Genomic DNA, 20,050 nt, shown 5'->3' with positions numbered 1-20,050 from the left:
AAGAACCCCATCTGTAGAAAATAAGGCAATAATTATTATAGCTAATATTCATTAAGATCTTATGGTCCCTAGGTCCTCATGTGAGGACAGTGAACATCGATGTCCATTTTAAGGAGCACAGACAGCGAGGATACGTGGGCGTGCCTGTCTAGTCTAGGTTTGGGGACAGAGGAATTTATACCTGAATAAAAATAAAATGGAAATAAGGACTCTCACCAGCTACCTATCCTTCTGCTGGCCCATCATCCCTCTCTCCTGTTTTCTGCCTCTGCCCACCTCCTCGTGTCCCTGTGCCTGGAGCCCTCAGCTCTGCTTTCCAGACTCTGAGATGCGCATAGCAAGAAGCTCTGTATCTTCCCCTTTATATTATGTGCTAAGTAAGACAGAAATAAAAGTGACAGGAACACAATCCAGCACACACCCTGCCCTTCAGAGGCACTCAGTCTAGTGGACAGTAGAGCACTCCTCGGGCCCTTTCTGGCTATTCTCAGAAGGGAGGACCCCTTCAGATCCACAGGAACCCTGGAGCTTCCAGGGCGTGAGCCTTGGCACTTCTCTATGCTGTGCTCCTGGAAGAAAGAGCCCCTTTCAAGTACTCTTTGGTCCTATTCTCTTTCATTCATCTCAGAAAAAAGAAAGGTAATTAGGAAGTTCAGGCCACAGACAGCTAGCTCACCAAATGAAGAAATTCCACAGCACGGAGTGTCAGTTCCCTGCCTCTGCACATCGGCAGAGACACAACTCTTCAGCAGGATCTTGGCAGACCTACTTAAATCTATCTAAAAATTGATCCAATAGTTTACTAAAAATTAATATGGTTTCATTCTTTGCTTTAGTGGCTATTCCATACCCATAATAAAATAGTGTGACAAATATAACAAAGCCAAGAAATTAACCTTTACTAAAAATAAACCCCTCTTGTACTGCAGGGAAGACACAGGGAAATTGGGAGATATCAGTTTCAAGGCCCAGAAACCAGGGATGGTGCTCAGAAGCTAACTGCCCCCTGAGAAGTCTGTTGGTGTGGGTAAATGTGGGCTCCAGGCCAGGTGACATGGATTTGGATCATGGCTCCACCCCTCTAGCTACAGGACTTCTCTGGGTCTCAGTTTCCACATCTGTGATATGGAAATACTAATGATGTAACTACCATTGAATGCTCTGTGAGAATGAAATGTGTTAACACCTGTATAATGCTTGGTACTTAGTAACTACTAATTAAATGTTAGCTATTATCATTTATTATTTTTACAGAGATAAAGAGATAAATAAGTATACCCATTAGAACAAAACAACATGAAGAAACATTAGTTCCTATATGTTCCTACACACTTCCTACAGTTTTATAAGTCTGTAAAGTGAGGATAGCCAGGTGTCCACCAGAATTAAATAAGTTACACACAAAAAAATCTAAGAATAAAATTAAACTTAACCTTTAAATAGAGTTACTTAAGTTTAATCACCAGAGTTAGGAAATAGCTTTCTACTTTAAACCATGAACTTTACATGGTATATGAACATAAAAGAGAAATAAATTTCTGTGTATCCTAATACTTCAAATCATATTGGATGTAAAGATAATTATAAATATTTCAGTGCTTTCAGCAAACTTTTTGTCTTCCCCATTAATTGTATCTGTATAAGAGAATACATCTTCCAAAGAATTGTGTGAATGTGTACAACTTAGCTGGACCTTGCATGAAAAAATTGTGAAATAGCTGTCCCCAAATCCTCCTCTTAATATTTGTGTTTGACACAGGCCTTTAAATCCAGTAACACTTTAATCAAGCTTAAGTCTGAAACACATATTTCTTCTCCTTCATACTCTTCCCTCTATAGTAAAAGGATCCACAGGACCTGTGCTTTATAATAGAGAACAACCAATTCAAATACACTCACAGACACACACAGATAAATGGAGAGATAGCAAGAGAATAATGTAGCCACTATGTTTTGTTTAACCATTTGTGATGATGTTATGGTGATGTTAAAGATGACAGCGATAACAACAAAATCAGCTGCTACTTGCTGAACCTTTACTACGTAAGACAATCGATGCTAGGCATTTTATATATTTTATCACATGGAAATCTAGAACTGGTATTTCCATAACCATATTACAGATAAGTTTACTAAGAATTAGGAAGGTTAAATAATTTGCCCAAGATCCCACAGCTAATAAGCCGTGAAGCAGGGATTCCAATTCAGCCAGCAATGTCTGGCTCCAGTACTTATACTATAATAAATACGTTATTTATGTTGAGGCACATCCAGAATTATTGTGATTTTTTTCACTGACTTTAGTTTGTTAGCTATGGTAAAGAACATTACAGTGACATTTTAGTACATTCCTAAATAGTTCCCCAAACTATTCCCAAAGAGTAAGGTTGTTAATATTTACGATAGGACAGTTAGCGGTGTAAAAATTATGTCACTTAATATTAATTATGTCTTATATGCCTTTTTAAAATAAAAGGTACAATTACAGGCATGTTTTCTTTTGTCAACTTCTAAATTGAAATATTTTAATCACTTTATTATGTCACCATCTATATATCATTCTCTGTTTCACAGATGGTAATGTCCTGAGATCTCCATGACAAAGGAAAAAAAATATATTCAATATTAAATCACAATCTTAAAACTATGCAATCATAAAGACATTTAAAGTTTCATTATCTCTGGATTAGCAACTTCTAGAATATTGTGCATCAGTTATTCAGCAAACACTAATTGGATGCCTATTGGATGCGACATGAGTCAGAGCAGACTAAGTCTCATTTCGTACCTTCATCTAAAACTGACTGCTTTGACTAGCACCACAAAGGGACACAGAACACTGACCTCTGCACAAGAAGTTCACATTATAAGGATGTTACAGGAAACATAAAACATTCAGTATCAGATCTTCTAAGCTATTAAAACTACTTAAATATGGCGTCAGTTCTTAAGTTACCTAATTTAAAATAGTAGCTGAACCTAAGAAAATTACTGAATCCATTAAAAACTACATTGAGTTATAGACTGCTCTCATGTTGCTCTAGCTCAGGTATGTCAGTGCTTCATAACAATTGCCTTCCTTATGAATTCCTTAAGAATTCCTTCTAAGTTGAAAACTGCCAGAATCTCAGTTGCTAGAATGTATTTGCTTTACAACTTAGCTTCCTCCCCATTTGGCCCCCTATTTAAGTAAACTTTAAAACATCTGTTCAGGAGCAGTGGCATGGCATAGCAGATACCTGGGCTCAAATGCCAGCTCTGATGTTTAGTAGATGCAGAGTTTGAGCCATGGATATAGGCCCACTAAGCCTCACCTTTCTTATCTCCTAAATGGGGATAATAACAATACTACCTGCTTTACCTATTTATTCTCCTCTGTGACATAGGGGATAGTGGGGCAGCGACCAGAATTAATAGAGTTTCATATTGAGTCTTTGGCCAGTGTCAATCACATACTAAAGGTTATGATTTAGTGATTCTTAAATAAACTGTTCAAAAAATTTTAGTACAGTCCCAGTTTTTAACATCAAATGAATTGAGAACTTATGAAGTGCCATTCTCAAGATAACTCTGACATCACAAAGCTCATATGCCACAAATGGGATTCTCTTCCTATTGTTCAAAGTTATCAGACAAACCATAGATATATACACATACATAAATAATAAAGATATACTACATATCTACATGTGTATAAACATGTATGTGTATACATACAAAGCTTATTCACCTCCCATGCACAAACTAGGAAAGCAGTCTTCCAGTATATCTTACTACTGACATAGCCTTCTTTCATAAAACTTTTCAAGAAGATGGAAAATAATCCATTGTACCAAATATTTTTAAAGACATGATAATGGAACTTGCATATGAGATTTAGAGAGGTTCATTTATCCTGCCTACACATTCTCTGGATCTCCAGATATTTTTTGCTCCTACTTTTAAGTGTTAGCTACTTTGAACTGTTTTTGACTCAGACCAGTGATTTGTAAATGTAGTTATCAATATCTTGTTTTAATTGTGTTCTGCTGTAAAGGGTAGGATAACACCACTGACTCTCAGAAAAAAATACTGATTCTAGAGTGGGCAAAATTTGTCAACAATTAAATTGGAATCCAGGAAAAAAAAAGTTACACATTTGCTGGTCCCACCAAAAAAGGACAGAACTTGAATGAAGATGAATCTGTGGTTTGAATGGTCATTCCTTTAACTTGTTCTCTCCTTTCAAACTATTTACCTTTTCTTTAAACAAAATAAACTATAATTCCATTACCAAACAATAACTCATTAATTGCAATACTCTCAGAATACGAAAATATTCAAACAAAGTATTAAAAAGAAATCCAAAAAAGTCATGCATTTAAAGAGCAAAATACACAAGTATTCCCATAATTTCAGTGGCACAAATTTAGTGTTACTGCTCACACTCTATTCCTATAGTTTTTAGCATCATTTTTAGCAAGTATTTCCTCCTTTACCAGCTTCCTTAAATAGGAAGTTAGCTTGAAAGTCATTTCGCTCATGAATCAATGCCCTTAAAATAAAGACCATCCTGCCAGACACGTCAAGAGAGTCAAAGAAAACTTATCAACTAAAATTTCCATTAAGACAGTTACCTTTTTCAAAAAAAAATCCTAAATAATCTTTTTTTGTTAACCTGCTCTTTTACATATAATTGCATTTTAAAGAGCTACCACTTTCCGAAATTATGGAAATAAAAAGATAAGTAAAGGAGCAAAATATTTGTTGTGTCCTAGTAGTGGAGTTAGCTTTTCCAGTGCAACAGGGCTATTTGCATTTACTCATAAATGAATACTAATGACATATGCAGGTCTGGCACTGCTCCATCGAACTAATACAGAGAAAGCCAGAGCAGTGCACAGATAGTTGTATTTTCTTGAAATATTCAGACAAAGAGCAACAAGATTAAAGTCAACATCAATTCTCTGAAGTTGTCATATGTAAATGATTTGGTGTGTTAAGAATAATGGTAGAATTTATGGTGAAAGCAAAGTTGGCTAATTAACATCTTATGTGACTTTTGAGTCAACTCCTTGCTGACCATCTACTTTGGGCAACATTTTGCTGCCCTAGGTAGGCCACTGCTCTGCATTTGTTTTGTTTATAGTGTAGGAGTGAACATCCTGCTTCTACTGAAAAGCCTTCCTTATTATTTAAAATAAAATCCAGCTCAGCTTTGCATATTGTATGCATTCATATGCTCAATAAATACTTTTTGAACGAGTGAAAATTGAGTGAGTAAGAAGGTCATTCACTGAAAAACATCTGTATGTGCCTGGAAAATGGTAACCACGATGATGCACATTAATCAGAACACGGTGGACAGCATCTTCTCACAAACATGTCCAAGGGAACAACTTCCAGTTTAAAATTTAAGCATGAGATTTGGCTTAACCTACAAACCTTAGTACTTTGTGAAACCCCATTATATACTAGGCTCATAATTTCCCATATAATCTGCGTTAGGCATGTATTTGAAAATGTCATTTTATATTATTAATAATGTTTCTCTATATATTTACTAACTGAGAAAAGACTAATTTTAAATAGTCCAGGGTAATCTGAAAGGGGCCAGAGCAGTTTTCATTTTGACTGTTAAGACTCCCTGCACTGACGGCAGTTAAATTTAAGCAAGTTTACTTCTATTATTATGTTTTCTGTCGTATCTTCAGTTGCTTCCATCAGTCACACTGGTGAATGACTTCATATTCCTAAAGTATTGAACCTACTCTGCTGTTCACTCAGTCACTTTAAACAAGGACCATTTGTAAACAAACACAGGGAGGAAGGTAACTGGTATTGTTTTCACTTCTTTACAAGCTTCACTCTGAGGAAACACTAAGATAACAACAACAAAAACCTGCTAGAACAAAAACATTTAAAATTGTTTTGATAGCTAAATTTGTAATTCCTTTTATCTTTTCTTCAACTTTTGTCTTGTAATAGAAGCTGAATATATTTGAAATAAAATGGTAATGTAGAAATATTCGTCTAAAGCCCTTAACTATGCCAAAAGTACTGAGCAAAAGCTTTCAGAAGCACTAGCTTTATATTACTTCTAGCAAATCGGTTTAAGAAGTACCTTTATAGAAAGGTTGCCCACCCACTCTGGCTCCCACCCCCGCAAAACCCTGCCGTACTATTTATCAGACTAAGTTCACATAAATCAGAAAAGAGCTACAGTGCAATTAAAAGTATCCACGAAGTAATATGATATAAAGCACTTTGCAAATATTAAACATCCCCTAAAGGAATCAGTGTTTTCCACGAGGAAGCTTGTATGGGGGTAGGGAGGGACGAATAGAGAGAGACAGGGGAGAGACACCGAGAAAGACAGAAGAGAGACATCCACCGGATGCAGGATGGGGAGACCCCGAATCTGAGCAGCAGCTCCCTGGGGTTGGGAGCCCTGAAGCACTCCAGCAGGGCAGCGGGGGAGTACCAACGTGGGGTGACTCCGGAGTCGTGGTTCGGGTTTGCTTCTAGTGCACCTGGAACCTCCCGGTAGATGTTGCCACAGAGAGGCTGAGCGCTCCTTCCCAGCTTCCCTAAATCAACGTGACTGGCCAAGTCCCAGAAGCAGGAGTCTCTGGGCTTCAGTCAGGAGCCACAAAGACCTCGTGCACCTCTTCTGAATAACGACATGACCACCCCCTCGACTGCATCCATCTCGGGGTGTGTGTGCATGTGTGTTAAGAGGTGGGAGGGAAGGGCTGCAGGAACGGGGACTGCGAGGGGGCGAGGACTGCGCTGTGAGGCAGGAACGCACACCCCAACCCCCGCAAGTTAACGGAGCCTTTGCCCGTTTTGGGTCTACCCTCTGCTGGGGCCTCGCAGCCTCCCAGGCTCCCAAAGCCGTCCCGCGAAGTGACCAAGAGCAAGCCCCCCCCCCCAACTCTGCCGAGCGGAGTCAAAGCGTGTTTCTTCTCTCCCTCAAAGCAAGCCCAGAGCGCTGCGCCCAACTCTGGGCCAAAAACAGACTGACAGACTGACCCCGAAGGCTGTATTTACGCTGGGAACAGCCCCTCCGTTTCCCATCTCTCGCTAGTTTTACCCCGATCCCCAGCGAACGACTCAAAAGTCTTGCCCCGGCCGTGCCCAGGGGAACCGCGCCCCACAGAGTGCTTTGGCTGGCATCACACGGTTGTCTTCCTTCCGCGATTTCCCCGCTTGTCATTCCCCCCAAATCGACTAGGTTTCAACCCGCGGTGCTCGAGCCCCTCCCCGGCGCGAGGCGGGCGGCGCGCCCTGCTCACCGTGGTCCCGGCGGTGGCGACGCGGGCAGCGGATCCGGGCTCTGGGTGCGGCGGCTCCTGCACTCCCGGCGGCAGTTGGTCGGGTAGTTTCGGATGCCCGGGCTTCGGCGGGGCGGAACGCGAGTCGGCGTGAATGAGCGCGAGCGAGCGGGGCTGTGCGTGCGCGCGTGAGAGTAAGCGGCGGGCGGGCCCCGCACGCAGGCGGCAGCGGCGGCGGGGTCCCGGGCGGGGAGCCGGGCGGAGGAGGAAGCGGGAGAAGTAGTGGAGTTAGGGCGCGTTTTCTGCACTTCCCCTGGAGGCTGGAGCCAGGTGCGGCAAGGCGCGCTCCCGCGGCGCGGGCACGTCACGGGCGGCCGCCGGAGCCGGAGTCCGAGCAGCGCCCGGGCCCCCAGTCGTTCTGCAGGAGGAGGTGCGCATCCTCCTCTACCCCCGCGGGCACCGGCGCGGCCCCAGACTCTGAGCGCCCGGGGGAGAGCCTCCGGCGTCCTCGGTGACAGCTTGTTGGGCAGTCTGCGCTCTTCCGATCCGCCCAAAAGAGCAGCAGTCAGTACGGCTGGATCTTCCCTTGCAGGGTCTTGGAGCCGCTGGTGCCAAGCTGTGCCGGCGCCCCGCTCCCCGCGGCTGGCGCTGTCACGGCCGCCGCCCGGCCCCCGGCGCGCCCGAGCCGGCAGCTGCCTCCCGGAGACGTGCCCAGCTGTGTGCGCGTGTGTGTGTCTAAGCAAATCTCTTCCCCTCCATCACTCGAGCGCGCGGGAGGCACTGGGTCCCCGGCGACCAGCTGCAGAGTGGCTGCCAGTCTACACCCTCCCCACTCTCTCCCCATCCACCCCGCCCCTACTCCTCCTGGCCCTTCCCCTCCTCCCCCTGCTCCTCCTCCAGCAGCCGCTCCCGAGCTCCCCAAGGCAGTGGAGAAACCGCAGCGAAATGGGCGGAGAAGGGTGGGAAAGGAAGCGCAGGTGTCTTCAGCCGAGATGGGCGCACTTGCCCGAGCTGCTGGCTGCAGGGGAAGGGCAGGCCTTAGGCAGAGGAGGGAGGAGAGGATTTGCCTGGAGGCCGAGGTCTTGCTGCCGAGCCAGCGCTCACCCCACGCAGGGGTTGGAGCCGCGGGTCAGCAGCGTGGTGAGGAGGCGGGCTCGCAGGGCTCCCGACCAACTGAGGTCGCAGCTTGGGGACCCTGCGGAAGTGACCGGAGTTGCAGAACTCGGAAACTTAGAAGTCGGAGGGACTCAGTCTCCGAGGAGCTGAGACCGGTCTCTCTGGGGTGAGAGGGACCTAGATTAGAGTTTGGGGCACACAAGTGTGGCTCCAGCAGGCCAGGCGGATAGCTGGAGGCTGTCAGGGGTCGGGGAGCGGCAGCGGCGGTTCTCAGACTGCTGTGTGCATCCGGAGTCACAGGGGGCGATCACCACCTAGCTGGGAAGCGGAGATCAGGGCTGAGCCTTTTTCTAGAGTACAAATCCTAGACCCGACAAGCAGTCGTCTTCCCAATTCAGTCTTTGTACCCCCTGCCCCTGAATCCCAGCAAGACAACGGGCCCGGGGACTCTAAGTGCTGTTTGCTGAGGGATCTGCGGGACTGAACTGATCCCACCTGACGTGAGACTGACGCGTTGCTCATCTCTCCCAGCTCCAGCCTCTCCCTTAGTATCTCTCCCCACCCCACCAAATTTCCCAGAAAACTAGTACCTTTCTCATTGATGAAGTGTTTCTTACTGTAGTTTCCTAACAAACAAACAAATAAATAAACTTTTTTTTTCTGTTAAAATAATCGGTTTCTTGCTAATTCCACAGCACAAGCACATTACACAGAACAGTCTCTTAGGCAGGGAATCAGCTTTATTGCTTATGCCAGCTTGTCTGTTTTCAAATGACAGTCATAGAACGCACAGTTGAGTCAACCTGGGGCCAGTGGGGAGGACTGGTCCATTTAATTAGAGGTCTGTTAGAATGATCACTGGCAACACCACCAGAAAGAATGCAGGTGCTCTTTCCAGTATCCATTCCTTTTATTATGGTAATCTCATTCTGTTAATTTAGGCAATCTGAAAATGAAAGGTTGGATGCAATTCATAAGGCACAATATTTCTAGATTCTCATTCAGCAGCCAGCCCACTGGCTTCCCAGGCCCACTCACCATCACCTTCAAAGATCAGGAGCTCAGATCTCAAACCACACTTTTCAAATTTCAGGATACAGCCTGAAGGACAAAGCTGTTGAGTTCTAGAAAAAGATAGCTTAAATGTAAGTAAACTTGTTTACCAACTACTCAGACAAAATCATAAGCTCAGCAGCAACAACAAAATGTGTATTGTTTAATAAATTGAGCAGGAGGAATGAGGCTCATTGCCAGTTGTGTGATCCCTTAACCTCTTTACTCATTGTTGGCAACAATAGCCCCGATCACATTCTTGTGTTTGGAAGACAAGGGATTGTTTTTTCCCATCTCAAAATCACAATGCCACATTATAGTCTAAAAGAAAACTCAGACAATAAAAGTAATAAGAAAGGAAGAAACACAATTTGCTTTTTTCTGAACAAATGTTGCTCTTCTGTTTTTCTTGAGGGGAAAAATGCTGATAAGCAATAAAGTCCACAAAGGCATGACAATAGCTTTTGAAGAATGCCTCATTCCATCTCTCAGTCCTTTCAGTTAGTAACGTTACTTAAAATGTTTATTTATATATCTTTTTATTGGTATTCATTCTTTCTTTTATGCCAGGAATATTACTAAGGACAGTGAGGATGAGATGAATTTGGTTTCTCATAATTCTGTCTTGCTTCAGGTTTATGTCTGGCAGGAGAGGAACATTCAGCAGCCTGTGCTTCTCAGTAATCCTAATTTCTCCTCAGAGGACCCTTAGCTCTGTAGCTAATGGAGACTGTCTATCAGTGATTTTGCCTAGTTTGTGCAAGATCGCACCTGGGACTGGCAGCAAGTACAGACCCAGAAACTGTGAAGCCAAGCTCTGGAAAGAGTTTCTACCTCCCCTATGTTGGAAGATTAGATCAGGGCACAGGCACTTTTTTTTGCACTGCTCTTCCTTAATGAGCTGACCTTCCTGCCAGGTGACTTGTAGAGGCATGTGGGTGGGGATCTAACATCTTTAATAGAAACATTTTGATATTATGCTAAATCAAATAAAACTAAACACCAAAGTGACACATACAAGAAATCTTTTTAAAATGCAGTTTTGAAAATAGTCACAAATTCATTGGTTTGTTTTAGTCACCAAAGCCAAATAAAGTTCACAGTGCTGAAAACATTTGCTAATTAGAGTTTTGATTTGGTAAAGAGTTTTTTTCTAAGCATCATCGTACTCTTGTATTATAAAGATGCCACCATTAGATATTGTTCAGCTTACAATGTCAAATGGAGGCTGTCCTCTCAATAAAGTATGGAAGTGTTTGTCATTATTAGGAAATAGAGGGTTGCTGATTTACTTTCTAAAATTTTTTTTTTCTTTTAACCAATCACTACTATCTAGATTCAGCTGGGTTAGCTAATATTCATTGAAAGGACTCCTCTATGTGCCCAACACTGGAAACGAAAAGATGAGGGAAAGAAGTCTGTGCTCTCAGGAGGTGAGCTCAGTAATCATGAGGATTATCAGGTATGGATCTGGTTGACCTGGGGCCTTCCCTTGTATCGACATGAGCCCTTGTACCCACATCCCCATGATCCATCACTCACTGTAATTGAGAATCTCTTGTGTGAAAGGTTTGTTTTTTTATATCATTCTATACTATCATAAATAGTCAGAGGCCTAAAAATGGCCACATTCTGTACTATAATAAATAGTCAGAGGCCTAAAAGTGTTCTAAAGTAGGATGTCACAAACTATAAGAATGGTAAAGAGGATTTAACCTCTTTCCAGGTCTACACCAGCACTGGCTAATATGAAGTAATGTGAGGCACACATACAATTTGAAATATGCTATAGTTAATTAAAAAGCAAAAAGAAACAGGTGAAAGTAATTTTAATAGTGCATTTTATTTAACCTAAGATACCCCAAACATTATAATTTAAAACATGAGAAATATAAAAAGTATTAATGAAATACTTTCCTTTTTTTTTCTATCATAATGTGCAGAATGGCTTCCATGCCCTAAACTCTGGAACCTATGAACATGTTGCATTACATGGCAAAAGACACTTTGCAAATGTAATTAAGGTTATAGACTTTAAAACAGGGAGACTATTCTGGATTGTCTGGATAGGTCCAATCTAATTGCATGAGTTCTTAAAAAAAGAGCATTTGCTCAGTCTATAAGCATTAAGAGATGTGACAGAAAGAGAAGCCAGAGAAAATAAAGCATGAGAAGGATTTCAAATGTCCTCGTTGGTTTAAAGATGAAGAGGCCAGTGTGACAAGGAATACAGGTAGCCTTCCAGAGCTAGGAGAGGATCTTGACTGACAAGAAGGAAATGAGACCAACAGCCTCATAGATCTGTCCTGAAGCCACAAGTAATTGAAATCAGCCAACAACCTGAATGATCTTGGAAGCAGATTTGTCCACAGAACCTCCTGAAAAGAATGTGGTCCCACCAGCACCTTGACTTTGGCATCATGAAATTAAGGAGAGGGCCCAGCTGAGCGACTGATCTACCAGGACTTCTGGACTACAGAACTGTGGGTTAGCAAATGGTTGTTTTCAGCCACTTGACTTACAGTAATTTTTTATAGCAGCAATGGAAAATTCATGCATGTATCAAGTCTTGAAATCTGGTTTGTACTTTATATTTATAGCTCATCTCAATTTGGACAGGCAACGTATCAAGTATTTGATAGCCACATTTGGCTAATGGCTACCGTACTAGATAGTGGAAGTCTAGACCAAGAGGGGTCAAGATCTTTAGAAGTGTTAGGTTGGTAGGTTACATATAATGTCGCCATGTGGAAAGAGGGGAGGAGCAAGGAAGGGAGGAACTTGGCAAAATCTCCCTGATTCCCCATGCTTGCCCCACATGAATAGGGTGGTCCTACCTATACAAAAAACAGGCTTCAGTTTACCAGATTGTCAAAATTCATTGGACTCTAATAAATTTGCTTTGATTACAAGAGGCTATTAATAAAGTCTTTTTTTAATATTCTGTCTCTGTCTCAGTTACATTTTGGAGCAATGAGGAGAAGAGTTGTTGCTTCCACTTGAATTTATGCTTAAGATACAGCATCAGTCATTTAGGTCCAGTGCAATGGGGTATGGGATAGTAGGCAAGGGTAAGGTCTCCAGAAGAAGAATTATGTGGGTTAATTTAGCATTCTTATAAAGGATGTTCCTCCATTCAGAGAAACTGCTTTTCAATATCAACCTTCTGAGGTCTGTGTTTTATTTTTATTAAGAAGGGCAGAATGTGTTATAATTCTAATTGCAGTCCATGTTTAGTTTTCTAAATCACCTTTTGCCATCTTCCCTAATGGTTATGAATGTAAACTCTTGTCCTATAAAATCTAGAGCAGGAACTAACCACTGTAATCTGAAACCATTTTAGGAAGTTTGGGTCAAAGAGCTGTAGCCCTGGACTGGGAATGAAGAAAAAATGGAACCTAGATCAGGAAGGAGAAGAGAGATTTTCTAGGCTGTTAGGATCAGGTGGGTAACATTGTAAAGACAGGAGAGTGAAGACAGCTGGCTTGATAGGTTGACTATAGCAAAATGCTGTTGTAAGCAAGCTATAGTTGGTGCTACAGATGAAGAAGTTTCATAGACACAATTGATTAAATCATTGACTATTGGTGATTGATTCAATCTCCAGCTCCTTCCCCTTCCCCCAAAATGGGGGGCAGAAGTGGGGCTGATAGTTCCATCCCTCTATTCATGGCTGGTTTCCCAGGCAACCAGCCCATCCTTAGGTGTTTTCCAAAGGTCATTCATTAACATAAACCCAGTCATGGTAAAAAAAAAAAAAAGAGCTTATTAAGGAATAACAAGACACCTGTTTCACCTTAATGCCTCTAAAGCAAATTCAGAAACTGAGGATCAGGGACCAAATACTGTAACCAAAGGCACTCCCATTGCTCTTGCTGCTTAGGGGTTCCACAGGTCTTGGCAACTGTGAGCCAGGAAACATGACAAAGACCACAAATGTATGTGTGTGTGTATGTATACATATATCTATATCTATCTATCTATTTATCTATCTATCTATCTATCTATATGAAATGTATTTTGGTCATCTGAATAACCAAATATTTATTTCCTATAAATCATAATTTTGCAGGCATGTATTACAAGTCTGTTATTCCAGGGGGAAAATCCTGGAGTAAAGTGCCTTTGAAACTGAAATCAGTCAAAGGCAGAAATGAAGTGGGAGAAACACGTTTATTTCTTACAAGCAGTCATCCCGCATCTTTTGTGATGTGCATACAGAAGAGGAGGACCCACCCAACCTCTCTCATCCAAATAAGGCTTCCCTCACCCTTGCAATTACCTATTGATATGGAGATGAACAAAGGCTGGGTGAGAGATTCTGGAAATATTATGATTTAACGTACAGCTGACCCCTCCAGAAACCTCACTTTACAATCTACTCATTCACCATCTTCTGCAATGGCCCCTATGCTAGAAAACTGGAGCATTGTAACCAGACTAATAACATACAATAGCAGCAGCAATAAAATCATGATAATCCTCAAGCAGGAGGATTCAAAATCCTAAACAGATTAAGTCTATAGCTCACCCATTCCACAGGCAGTCAGCATCTGAATAGGCAGGGACTCCAGGGCAATAATCACGCAGCAGCTGCAGCCAGGGGGCACATCCAGGCCACAGGAACTGTAGAAGAAAATAACCTTAAGGGCAATAACATACATGTTTTAATGACTCCAGCATAGGCAAATCTTTTCCATCAGGTAGGATGCACTCAGGAGAGTGGTCCTGTAATAGGACAGTGGCAGGAATGGGATCTCCTCCTGGTCCAGTATGCCAGACTTTCAGCCCATTCCCTGTGAGAGTTACAGATGGGTCAATACATGAAGCTATGGGAGGTACATGCACTGGCCATAAAGGTAAAACAAAACTTCCCTGTAAGATGCTCTTACCTCCTGATGTTTTGGGTACACCACCATGATCTTTGGGGGCCACTCTGCTGTTACTCCAGGAATATACATGAGGCCAGCTTCCAGGCCTTTTCTCCAAGCTGCCAGAAGGGCCAACCAATCACTGGTTTATGTGTCAAAATGTCCAGGGCCATGTCCACTCAACAGTGTCTCCAGGGTTTAATGCTCTTGGGGCTGGCCACAGGATGTTGCTTTGCTGGTCATATCCTGGCTTCAAAAAGTCCTATTTGGTTTGCACATACAGTTGTGTAGGAGAGGCAGTAATGTGTGTTGACATATCCACAGGGCTCAAGGCCCCTTTTCAGGGCTACTCATTCAAACACCGTAGCACTGTCCTTAAACTAACTGACCAGCCCGGTAGACTATTGATGTCTGACTTCAGGCCAGATTTCAACAAACCATTGTGCCTCTCTATCATGCCTGCCTTGGTAGGATTATATGGTACATGAAACTACCACTTTATTCCTAACTGCTACACCCATTCTTGTAACCCAGCTCCAGTAAGTGGGTGCCTTGATCCCTCTCAATCATCTGCTGCCAGCCATAGACTACAAAAAGACACTCTAGCCCCTTTTGGTGGTTTGCTGATGTGCATGACATGCTGGAAAAGCAGCCCACAGGCCAGTACCTGTGTCCACACAAGTCATGACATACAGATACCCTTCTGATATGGGTAGAGGCCCAGTACAGTCTATCTGTCACTTGACATGGGGTATCAGCCCCTTTACTATTGTCCTATGTTGCTGCAGGACTCAGTGTAATTCCCTCTTAGAGCACACAAGTCACTCCCTCCAGGCTCTGCTGACTTCATCAAAGGTCAACGGCAAGCCCCACTGATGTGCTACAGCCCGCATGATCTTTTACCCCACATGCAACAAACGCTGATGTAGCCATTGGGTACATCAGAGGCAGGCTTTCCTTCTAGCTCCCACAACTGGACCAACATGTCTGCTTCATCATTCCCTGGCGATGCCAATGGCAAATGGCCAGTCACATGATATATAATAACAGTCTTGGTCTGACCAGAGGCACATAGGTCTCACCACAACTCTGGCCCCCAAAGGGGCTGGTGACCAACCATCCAGTTGGCATGATACCATGTCAGTAGCCACAGGGTCAAACCCTGATAGGCGGCCCAGCTGTCAGTGCAGACAACTATAGGTGAGAGCTCCTGGGTGATCATGAGCCATACTGCCTGCAACCCAGCCCATTGGCTGCTCTTCCCCTCTACATCCTCCTTCCATATTGTCTCAGTCTTAGGATGGAAAGCCACATCCCTCCACTTCAGGGGCTTCCCACAACTAGAGCAATCTATATTCCAAGCATCTTCAGGTATAGGGGCTTTTCCCTCCTGATAAAGACTCTCAGCTACAATGGCTCAAAAGCAAGTTCTTCCTGCTTTCCACTGGTATACGTCACTGGCCCCAAAAAGTGTTGGAGTTCTCCACTTATAGGGCTAGTAGAGAGGGTGCTACACTGCTGGAAATATGCACCCCATTTGGCCAGTGTAGGTGTTGGTGCCGTGCCATTCCATGGCCTTTGGGTCCAGTCTCGTTCCCACCCCGTGGTGGGATAGGTGGTTATTACTTTGGTCAGAGCTGATCCAGTGATGGGCTCCATAGCCAGCAAGGCATGGTACACAGCAGCCAGTTGCTTCTCTATCAAGGTGTACTGGACCTCTGCTCCTTTCCATACTTGTTACCAGAGTCCAATAGGTTGGCATCCATTCAAGCTTCTGCCAAAGGCTGCGTCCATAACCATCTTTGGTTGTGTTAATGTCTAGCTCACAGGGCCTTGACAAGTCCATTACACTCAAGGAATATACAGTCATTACTTAGCAGCAGTAAAAGAAGCTGCACATGTTTCATCCCAGTCCCTCCTGATACCCTTTTGATGGTATAAGGGCTTCAGAATTTGTGCCAAGTGCAGGATAAACACTCTCCAGTAGCCCAAAAGGCCCTAAAACTCTTGTAATACTGCCACAGTGGTAGGGGTAGGGCAAGCCTGGACGTTGTTTATGACTGCTTCTGGGATAACTTTAGTTTTACCTCACCAGACAACCCCCAAGAATTTTACAGACAAACCAGGTCCTTGAACCTTGGTGCACAGCCCATCCTTTCTCCCGTAGATGTTCAAGCAGTCTAGGAACTGCCCCTTCTAAATCTGCAAGAGAATCAGATGTGAGCATGATATAATCAATGTGGTGATACAGCTGTGTCGTTTGCAGTTTCTTTCACGTGGCCAAGTCCTGGGCTACAAGTCCATGACAAATGGTGGTTCTGTGGGGGTATCCCTGTGGAAGGATAGTGAATGTCCACTGCCGGCCTTCCCATCTGAAGGCAAACTGTTCCTGACTTTCCTGTGCTATGTTAATAGAGAAGAAAGTATTAGCAAGGTCCACAACATAATGATAAGGCCTTAGTTCATACTGAGTGTGTCCATAATGGCTGCTATAGAGGGTCAGCAGTGTGCAAAGGGGGTATGACTTTATTCAATTCCCTGTAGTCTACTGTCATGCACCAGCAGCTGTCTGGCTTTTTCACTGGCCACACTGGAGATGTAAAAGAACTATGAGTGGGCTTTATGATGTCCACCTTCTCCAACTGATGCGGGGTTTCTCCGATTTCCTTGTGTCCCCCAGGAAATTTATACTGCATAGTATTTGTTACTTGCCAAGGTATAGGGTGAGCTACAGGTGGGTGCTTAGCATGTCCCCTCAGAATTGCCTTTACCACACGTACTCTCTGTCTGAACTCACCTGTGGTGGTCTGTAACCACAGGCCCTGCAGGATATCTAACACCAAAATATATTCAGGGATGGGAGAAATGTACACAGTATACTCCTTTGGGGGTAAATGCCCTATCCCCAATGGGATTTGGGCTTTCTCCCCTCTAATTGCCTTATTCCCATAGCCATCTATCACAGCAGGTTCCTAGGAAAATGCTCAGGGTTGTCATAAATCAGAGAACATTCAGCCCCTGTGTCCACCAGCACTAGGACATGTTGTACATTCACAGGGGACCAATGAATTCCTAATTCTACGTATGGCCTCGGGTCCCCACCATATCCCCCAAGGTGGGGACCTTGATTGCCCCCCAGGCAAACCACAATGCCCAGTCATCAATCTGTGGGACTGAGGGCCCAGGTGGAGCCTGAATACTGTCCTCCAGGAAGTCTTCCAGGGACCAGGCCAGACATGGGGCTTTGGCTCTGGCTTCCATGTCATGAACCTTAGTAGCTGGAACTGCTGCTCTGGCTTCATTTGGTGCCACAGTTCTAACAAGTTGCTACTGAGCTGCCCATCAAGTTTTTCTTTCACTACCCCAGCCTTTATCAAATCAACCCACATCTGGGTCCTTGAGACCTTCACAGGGCCTTTTGCACCTCTCCTTTCAGTCCTAGCCTGAACTTCCTCCATGCTCTTACAGTTTCAACCTCCCCCAGATCTTCTAAAGTATGAATAGCCTGACTTATGGGTTGCCCTTTGTGGGGGGCAAGAATAGTCACTAGGGACTCAAAGAAAGATGGGGGAACTGTATGGAGCACAAGATTTCTCATTCCTATGGTGAACAACTCCTCATCGGGACCCTGGGGTTTCATATTATAGATGATATTTTTCATGCCCAGCTCCCATAATGCCTGCTATAACTCTGCATCCCTTTTCCAGCTAATGGGTATGTATGGTAAATCACCCTGCTTAGGCCAAACTGCCCTGATGGCTGCTGTCAGTCAATCCAGAAGCACTTGATTCCCTGAGGTGTGACAGGCACTTTGTAATTGCTGCCAGAAGGACAGGTGAGTTGTCAGAGAAACCAGTCCACCCATTTGAGAAACTGACATAAAAATTTTTCCACCCCCATATCCCAGAGATGCAAAAGCCATGTAGGCAGAGGTTCCAATGGCTTCTGCCGATACTGGATACTCATGTCTACCAGCTCATCCTGGGTATTGGGGCAGAGAATGAGGTGCTCCATAACCTGGGGATGGGGCAACTCCTCCCCATGAGGAGCCCATGGTTATTGTGTTTTTATTTTCTTAATCACAACTGGGCAGGCCTTTAACACAGGAGAGGCTGGTGCTGTGGGTGGTGGCAGGTGGTGGTAGGCGGTGGTCTCGGCAACTGATCAGCCCTTGCCCCACTCCCCATCCTCTCCCAACATCTCCTCTCTCATCTCCTGGGCTGAAGGCTCTGCTCTTTCTTCCCCCTCCCCCTCCGCCTCCTACAACGCAGATTCTTCTGATGTCTCCTCACTTGCTGCCAATGTATCTTCCAGGAGTTCAACCTATCTTCTCAATAACTGTCTCTCTTTCTTAAGGGCATCCCATAGGTCATCACCCAGCTCCTCCAAGCGATGCTGAAGTGTATTTCTTTCTTGCCAAACTTCTCTCAATTACCTTCTCTTTCTCCTTGATAACACTTTCCACTATCTTGAGGAAAGGAGATCCTACAATCCCAGCTGCTACATGGACACTCAGGGCTTCCAAGCAGTCTTCTATCGCAAGGAGGGCTAATTTCACAGCTTCTGGTATCTCTGCTCTTCCCCAATTCTCAGGAAAACCCACCCCTCTAGGAGGTGCTTTACCCTAGACCAATTACCCAGTAGGGGCTCCCCAATTGGAAGCCCCACAAATAGGTGGCTTTTGGGTGAAGCTTCACCCTCTACCACTGCAGCCACTGGGGTCTCCGCATCATCCACAGTGGGGGTTCTGGGCATCTCCCCACTCTCTCTAGGGGCAGCCTGCCCAAGAATCACACTCATGTAGACAGATTTTGGGTTCAGAGTTCCTGCCTACTACCACCACATGTAACTCCAGGGGAAAATCCCAGAGTAAAGTGCATTTGAAACCAAAATCAGTCAAAGGGAGAAATAAAGGGGGAGAAACAAGTTTATTTCTTACAAACAGTCGTCCTGCATCTCTTGCAACCCGGTTACTGAAGAAGAGGCCCCACCCAACCTCTCTGGTCCAGATAAGGCCTTGCTCACTCTTGCAATTACTCGTTGATATGGAGAAGGACTACTTCTCTCCACCTCTTGAAAACACCTATTGATATGAAGATGCACAAAGTTCAGGTGAGAGATTTTGGAAATATTGCAGTTTTACCCTCAATGTGTATTGACATTACTCTAGACTAAGTGCTTCTGATACTTAATATGTTTATAAAATCACCCAGGAATTTTGGTAACAGGCACATTCACAAGCTCCTAGGTAAACTGCTGCACAACATTGAATATCAGTATGATGATTCACAGCCTTCCCTGTAACACAGAACCAACTGGAAACTTTTATTTTTATTTATTTATTTATTATTTATTTTATTAATTTTTTTAAATCTTCAAATTTTAATTGAAACCCTTCAGTTTGTGTCTGTGGACATACCATTTTTATGAGGTTTTTTTTTTTTTTTTTTTTTATTGAAGGGTAGTTGACAACAGTATTACATTACATTAGTTTCAGGTGTACAACCCAGTGATTCAACATTTATATACATGATAATTCTAGGTACCAGGTATCACCATACCAAGTTGTTACAATATTTTGACTATATTCCTTATGCTATACATTACATCCCGGTTACTTATTTATTTTACAATTGGAAGTGTGTTTATATATATATATATATATATATATATATATGTATATATATATATTTTTTGTGAGGGCATCTCTCATATTTATTGATCAAATAGTTGTTAACAACAATAAATTTCTGT

The 20,050-nt window shown here is 43.6% G+C and overlaps 1 protein-coding gene across 1 annotated transcript in view; it reads right to left on the bottom strand.

Moving 5' to 3' along the window:
• Positions 1-19,096, bottom strand: part of LOC118916487 (uncharacterized) — a 124,265-nt gene extending 105,169 nt beyond the window's left edge. Inside the window, exons 1-4 of the mRNA XM_057489234.1 lie at positions 18,934-19,096; positions 8,361-8,451; positions 8,116-8,274; positions 7,278-8,009 (exon numbers count right to left, since the gene is read on the bottom strand). Of these exons, the coding sequence (XP_057345217.1) occupies positions 7,278-8,009; positions 8,116-8,274; positions 8,361-8,451; positions 18,934-19,096 (1,145 nt within the window). The remainder of the gene's footprint in view (positions 1-7,277; positions 8,010-8,115; positions 8,275-8,360; positions 8,452-18,933) is intronic.
• Between the last annotated feature and the right edge of the window lie 954 nt (positions 19,097-20,050).

This window comes from Manis pentadactyla, chromosome 12 (assembly GCF_030020395.1).
Source record: "Manis pentadactyla isolate mManPen7 chromosome 12, mManPen7.hap1, whole genome shotgun sequence".
Lineage (NCBI taxonomy): Eukaryota > Metazoa > Chordata > Mammalia > Pholidota > Manidae > Manis > Manis pentadactyla.
This window is presented reverse-complemented; position numbering and strand designations above follow the sequence as displayed.